Source organism: Palaemon carinicauda, chromosome 3 (assembly GCF_036898095.1).
Source record: "Palaemon carinicauda isolate YSFRI2023 chromosome 3, ASM3689809v2, whole genome shotgun sequence".
In the NCBI taxonomy this organism is placed as follows: Eukaryota; Metazoa; Arthropoda; class Malacostraca; order Decapoda; family Palaemonidae; genus Palaemon; species Palaemon carinicauda.
The window spans coordinates 51,622,219-51,629,718 of NC_090727.1; the positions used below are offsets into that span (position 1 = coordinate 51,622,219).

Genomic DNA, 7,500 nt, shown 5'->3' on the forward strand with positions numbered 1-7,500 from the left:
CGTCAAAATCCCTTTTCTGGGCTCGAACCTGTGCCGCCCAGTGAATCTATACAAGAGAAAATGTCACCAAACTTGCAAAGTAAAGGAAAAAACATAAGCGTAAGGGAAATACAGGATGCTTTTAATCAGAGATGAGTACCAAAAATGCCGTGAGTGATAATATATACAGATACTCAGGAGTATAAAATTTACAAATATAATAACAGTATTCAGGTGCGAGACCAACGAATACAATAGGGTATAAATGAGGCAGGTAAGAGGGAGAGATAAAGAGTCAAGGCATTAACCTGTGAGTTACTTGGGAGTAACTACGCTCCCTGCGGTTACTGTAGAAAATTTTAGGGCTTCCAAATGTTTAAGGTAGTGTTTCTTGAACACTGACGGTGATTTCCACCCTGTATACCTGGAAAGGTCTGTAAAATTCATGTGGTGAAAGAAGTTCACCGAGGTAGCAACCGCCCTGATATCATGTGCAAGAGGAAAAGAGTCAGGGTTAGCTTGTTTAATAAAATACAAGATTTGTTGCCTGATCCCTTTAATAGTAATGGTACCGCCTTGTTCTCTAACGAATAGAGGCCCCGAGGAGTTAGAGGAGGTCCGGGATAAATAAGACCTAAGAGTAGTAACAGGGCACAGAGACGGATCTTGCGTGAGGGGAATAATTTTCCAGGAAGACCATCTGTTTTGAGGGTCTTCGTTCTTAGCCAAAAAGAATTTGTTAGGAGAAAGAAGGACCTCTCCCGAAGGCAGGAAGTCAATATGACCCGGGTCTCTCGACAAGGCTGCCAATTCAGAAATTCTTGCCCCGGAAGCCAAGCTCACCAGGAAAAGTGTTTTCCTGAGAAGGGGAATGTAATCAAAAGAACTGTTAATGGTATCAGAAGCCAATCTGAGTACGTCATTAAGGAACCAGGTCACTGGAGTAGGGCGAGTAACCGGTTTCAGTCTGGCACAAGCTTTCGGAATTGAAGCTAACAAAGAGTCGGTTAAGTCTATGTTAAAACCCACTAGGAAGATCTTTTTCAGAGCCGATTTAATAGTGGTGATAGTATTGGCTGCCAGACCTGATTCTAATAAAGATCTAAAGAAAGTAACTGTAAGGTTCAAGTTCATACAGTTCACGTCTGAGTCTATTAAAAATTTTGCCAACTTTTTAACTGCAGAGTCATACTGGCGGATGGTGGAATCCCGTTTATCCGATTCTAGGAACAAGGTGTTTTGAGGATCAATATTGGCACCATGCATGGCCGCAAACTTCATAAAGTCCATAAAGTTAGGGCGCTCTGAATGTTTGAGAAAGCGTACACAACGCGTGTTTGTACTATCTGAGACAGAACCGGATTGGGTATCGGGTGAGGGTATAGTCTCAACTCTCGCAGGAGAGGATACCAGTTGCTCTTGGGCCAGTTGGGTGCGACCAAGGCTACTTGTCCCTTGAAGGATCTCAGTTTGTCTAGAACTTTCAGCAAAAGATTCACCGGGGGAAAGAGATAAATCTTTTCCCAGGTGTCCCAATTCTGTGACATGGCGTCTGTGGCGTAAGCCTGAGGGTCTAGATTGGGAGCCACATATACTCTCAATTTGTGGTTGGATTCCGTGGCGAAGAGGTCCACTTGGAGACCGGGAACCTGAGAGAGAATCCACCGAAATGACTTTAGATCGAGTGACCATTCCGATTCTAGAGGGGAGGTCCGGGACAGGGCGTCTGCCACTACATTCCGGACTCCCGCCAGGTGGACAGCTGAAAGATGCCAACGGTTCAAGGCTGCTAGGGGGAATATGGCTACTAGAACATGGTTCAGAGGCCCTGACTTTGACCCGCCTCTGTTGAGGCAGCGGACCACCACTTCGCTGTCGAGGACCAGACGAAGGTGTTGTTTCTTGGGAAGAGCAAGACGTTTCAGGGATAGAAGAACTGCCATGGCCTCTAGCACATTGATGTGAAATTGGTGGAACAAGGGAGTCCAAAGACCTTGAACTTTCTTGAGCTGAGAATAACCGCCCCAACCTGACAAGGATGCGTCCGTGTGAATGATTAATTTCGGAGGCGGAAATCGAAGGGGAACTGACTTTGACAGACTGTTTGCTCTTGTCCAAGGAAGAAGTCTTTCCCGTAGAATGGGAGGAAGGCGTACTTTCCTGTCCCGGAGCTTCCGGTTCGCCCTCGAACGCCAGACACGATTGAAATCTTTCAATTTTACCTCCAGAAGAAGATCCGTCACTGAGGCAAACTGAAGGAACTCCAGAATCCTCTCTTGGAGTCGTCTGGAACTTACTTTGTCTTTGAGAAAGCGTTTGGTGTTCCTTGCAATCTCTAACCTCTTGGGTCTGGGAAGACACAGAGTATGAGATATAAGATCCCATTGCAGGCCGAGCCATTGGAACTTCGATTTTGGAAGAAGACGGGACTTCTTGAAGTTGATCTGGAAGCCTAGAGATTGAAGATAATGGATGACTTTGTGAGTGGCTTTTAGGCAATTTTGGGAGGTGTCTGACCAAATGAGCCAGTCGTCCAGATAGGCTACTACTTGAATCCCTTGATTCCTGAGTTCCTGAACAGCGACTTCTGCTAACTTTGTGAAGATCCTTGGGGCGATGTTGAGCTCGAAAGGCATCACCTTGAAGGAGTAACTTTTGTCCCCTAAGCGAAAGCCTAGGTACGGACGGAAGTGTCTCGCTATCGGGACGTGATAATAGGCGTCTGTAAGATCGAAAGAGGTGGTGACGGCCCCACGGGGAAGTAAGGTCCGCACCTGCGAGACGGTAAGCATTCGAAACTTGTCGCATTGAATGGACAAGTTGAGAAGGGATAGGTCTAGAATCACTCTTCTCTTGTCTGAATCCTTCTTCGGGACACTGAACAGCCGACCTTGAAACTTCAGGTGTTTCGTTTCTTGTACGGCGTTCTTTTGTAAAAGATCCTGGACAAATTCGACCAGGTCCGGAGTGGAATGTTGACGAAATTTGTTCGGAGGAGGAGGTCCTTGAATCCAACTCCACCCCAGTCCCTTGGAGATGAAACTGAACGCCCAGGGACTGAACCTCCATTTGTTGCGGAAGGAATAAATTGTTCTGGTTAGAACCACCGTGGTAGCCTCTACCTCTACCATAACTCTGGGAAGAGCTATGAGCCTCATACGACTGGTTAAAGGCAGGAGAAGTGGCGGAGGCACCAGAAAGCTGGCTCTTAGGAAGCAGAACGGTGACATAGTCGTCCGAAGGAGCCTGGGAGGTGGAAGGCTGTGCCGGGGCAACAGGAGATGGGGAAAGAGGCAGCCGGAAAATGGGCGAACCAGTCTGCTGTTGCCTGAACTGGGTGGAAGTATATGGACGGAGCTTCTTCCTACCCCGGGCTTGGTAATTTGCAGGGTCAGATTTACGTTTAGGAGTCAAACCCCAACGGGTTTTAAGGCTCTGGTTGACTCTAGTGGCCTCCGCCAAGACTTCCTCTACAAGGTCCTCAGGGAAGAGGTTTGAACCCCAACAGGAGGACCGGATCAGCTTATTAGGTTCATGCCTAATAGTCGCCTCTGCCAGGACATGTTTGCGACACTTGCGTTTAGCAGTAGCGAAGTCATACAGGTCGTAGTATAATGACTGCAACGTAGCCTTGTTGAGAGATTTAAAAATACTCTCAGTATCGTAAGTCAAGGCTATCGACTCCGTGGAAGTGGCCAGGTTCAGAGTACGGCCAACGCGTAGGCAAGAATCATACTCCTGTTTAATGAGGGATTCCGGGAGACGGGGAAGCCGCTCACTAAACATTACCGAAGCACAGTCTGCTGCTAGCTTTCCAGAGGTAAATGTGGTATGGACGTTGTCCCAACACTCAATGCCTGAAGGAAGAAGGAGGGAGATTGGATCCACCTCTCGGATGGGAGGCAAGGGCTTCTCCTCCAGAGCATATTGGAAAGCAAGCTCTGCTACCTTATTGACACATGGAGTCACGGTGTTTTTGTCCATTAGGAACATTGTAAAAGAGCTCTTATAAGGCGTCAACATAGTGTTGGTGCAGCCGATGTCATTCAGGAATCTGGCCCACACAGATTGGGCCTGCTCTTTTGGGAAGATGACTGTCTCCTTGGGGACCTTGTCTAACCGAACCAAAGCTTCCTCGGTAAGCCTGGCATAACCATGAAATGGAAATGCCAGACCAGGAGGAAAGAATTCCAAGTCCTCTAGGGGACGAGTGCCAAGACCCTCCAAAGTTAACATTCCGTCTGAGAACGGGGAATGAAGAGCCATACGCCAAGGGTTGTTTTTGGCAAACTGCGGGAGCTTAGAGGCATCCGGGATGAGAGAGCTTTGGACCCGCTCCGGAGCACCTTGCTCTAATGCCCCAAGTCTCTGACCGATGTTAGAGAACATCGTGTCCATCTTAGACTGTATCTCTGATACAAACTTAGCCTGCATCTCCGACACGATGCGAAGCATGGCTGATTCGGAAAGGCCCGGGCTAGCAGCAGGTGTGGCGGAATGAACTCCCGGGTCGCGAGACTTAGAGGAGGAGCCAGAAGCCTTAGATGACAGGTTTGTATTCTGTTTAGAACCATGAGAAGCCTTATGAGGCTTATGAACTTTAGGTAAGGTTCTAGACTTATTCTTGGGGGGAACCGGGTGTGATCGTTGGGACGAATCACGGTCCCCAGAAAAACCATGGAAGGAAGAGCGATCAGAAGAAGAAGAAAGAGAGGGGCTGAGGATAGGAATCTCAGCGCCAGAAACACCTGCCTCACTTACCACCCTACCTGTATCTGGATCATCCAATAACATGGGTTCCACGTCAAGGTTCATGGAGGCAACATTGTCTTCTAGATCTCCGGGGGCGTCCGACGGATCCTGCTCTGGATCAATAAACCCCGCTATGGTGGCATCAATGTGGGCAATGATGGGAGCTGCAACATGCCTAGCCACAGCGGCTGAAGACTTGGCGTTGGGGTAAATCAGGGAACAGTAGTCCTCGGAGAGGACGTACGGCCGCTTGGACTTCACGTTCCGGGCAAAACCACCAACCCACACTTTCAGTGTGGCCCGAGCCGCAGACTTTTGCTCCGGGGATGCCTGAAATAATAGTGGGAATTATAAAAGGGCAGACTCCCAGTGGTCCTTCAAGACCATAGATATCTTACTAAATAGTGTATGTATGCCAAAAAAGGTAAGATAAATAAGAAGGCAACATAGCCAACGGGACTCACCGAGTCAGATCCAAGGGTGGTAACGAGGTCAAAACAGACCACACAGTTATCCGGGTGCCATACCACGACATCCTCCAGCTGCACACCGCAGAGGGCGTGAGACCGACAGACGGTATGGCCGCAGGGCTGATGTAGAACAGCTGCACAGGCTGTCGTCTGACAATGCACCATCTATAAAAAGAATAGTATATGAGAAACTGTAATTCTCTTAAGTAGGGGCGGGTCTTGAGGACCCGGCCTAAACATAAGTCTAGCTTAAGACTAAAGTAAATAGTATATGAGAAACTGTAATTCTCTTAAGTAGGGGCGGGTCCAGAGGACCCGGGCCTAACATAAGCCTAACACAAGATTAGGGCTTAACTGTAATATTCTTAAGTAGGGGCGGGTCCGGAGGACCCGGCCTAAACATAAGTCTAGCTTAAGACTAAAGTAAATAGTATATGAGAAACTGTAATTCTCTTAAGTAGGGGCGGGTCCGGAGGACCCGGGCCTAACATAAGCCTAACACAAGATTAGGGCTTAACTGTAATATTCTTAAGTAGGGGCGGGTCCGGAGGACCCGGCCTAAACAAAAGTCTAGCTTAAGACTAAAGTATAGCCATCCATTCCGGTCGAGCCGGGAGTATAAAAAAGGATGCAACAACAAAAATTTTAAGACACAGGGTGTCTGATTTCCCGGGGCGAGGCTAAGCCCCGGGCCGGGAAATAAAAGTATCCAAAACCAATTCGTATAGGAACTCCGGGGTAGTGATCTGTCATATAATCATCATAGGAACTGTTATAAATTAAATAGGGGGGCGGAACTGTAGATAAGAACCGCCAACGGAACCCAGAGGGTTTCATATAACATAAACCAGTGTGATAAGTGAATATAAAATAGGGTGCACCGGGATCCAACTCTGTTGACCGGTGGCCAACCAGATTAGACAGAGCCGAACCCGCCGGGACACCCGGAGGACAAAGTCCATAAACACTGAACTACCCCCTCTACAAGGAGGGAAGGCAACGGTCCCCTAGGGAAGAGGGGGAGAGAAGCCTAGCCACCCACCTAGCGAGAGGGGGAGCATGGGGGAGAATCACGTGATATGGAGCAGCAGGGCTACCCACTGACGATCCCCAACCAGACAGATCAAACGGAGTAATAGCACAATATTCATTATAATAGTAATAGCGTTGAAAATATAAAATAAACACATAAAAAATTTTTGGGCAAGGCATGCAACATAATAATTAAATCACAAAAGACACACCTGAAGGCTTAAAAAATAACATTGCCGCCTAGCACGAAGGTCGGCAGCCATAACGATACGTAAATGATATCGGCCAAAAATTTGAACCACGAGGGTTCTAAACGCTAAATAATGAATATCCATAATAACAAATAAAATTTAATAATACATATAGTAACACCGCGAGTGAAACTAAAAGCTCTCAAAACAGGAGTACCAACTGTAAATGGAATCAAGCAAGATCGGTATGAACGAAGAGAATACACTCCTATAATTCAAATATTAGACGATCTAGGTTGCTCAAAACACAGCAAAACACAGCTTGGTACTTAACTTAGACGGTGTCTCCAGGGAAACCGACGAAGAAGCCATAATCCAAAGAAAATAAGCGAAAAAACGAGAGCACAACAAAAAAGCGGGTTACACACAGACGTGCTAAATGGAGTTGAGTTCTGAGCGGATGCATTGTTAGTAGTACCGAGTGAGGTTGAACGGCTCTCCTCTATTGGGGTTTCTGTCGTGGATGAATCTAAATAGTGCGGGACCTCTGGATTATACGCCCAATTTTATACCGACACCAATAGGTGAGCGAGCTAGTTAACCTAGCACTCCTTTACATTTTTTCTCTGGTATATTTAGCAGTAAATTACCTAAGAATAATTGCTAAATGGAGCTTATTCACTGGGCGGCACAGGTTCGAGCCCAGAAAAGTTACCCTTATAATCTGTTTTCTGCTCACAAAGCCCCGCCCCAATCTGCAAAACTGATTGGGAAAATAAAAAATCCGCGCCCGGGCTGGCGGGAGGGGGTGAGGCCAGCCCCGTCTGACGGGAGAGGGTGAGGCCCTCCCAGGCTGGCGGGATGGGGGGAGGCCCGCCCTGGATGGCTGGAGGGGCGGGGGCGGGAGGCACGCCTGGGGCTTGAAGGAGAGGGGGAGGCCTGCCGGTCTGGCGTGAGGGGGGAGTCCCTCCCGAGCTGGCGGGAGGGGGGGAGGCTCGCCCGGGCTTACGGGAGGGGGGAAGGCCCGCCCGGGCTGGCGGGAGGGGGGGAAGGCCCACCAGGGCTGTCGGGAGGGG

General features: G+C 48.4%; 1 protein-coding gene across 1 annotated transcript in view; it reads right to left on the bottom strand.

Moving 5' to 3' along the window:
* LOC137631841 (actin nucleation-promoting factor WAS-like) overlaps positions 1 to 7,500 on the bottom strand; it is a 34,099-nt gene that overhangs the window by 26,590 nt on the left and 9 nt on the right. The window contains exon 1 of the mRNA XM_068363853.1: positions 7,164 to 7,500. This exon is cut by the window's right edge and continues 9 nt beyond it. Coding sequence (XP_068219954.1) covers positions 7,164 to 7,500 — 337 coding nt within the window. The remainder of the gene's footprint in view (positions 1 to 7,163) is intronic.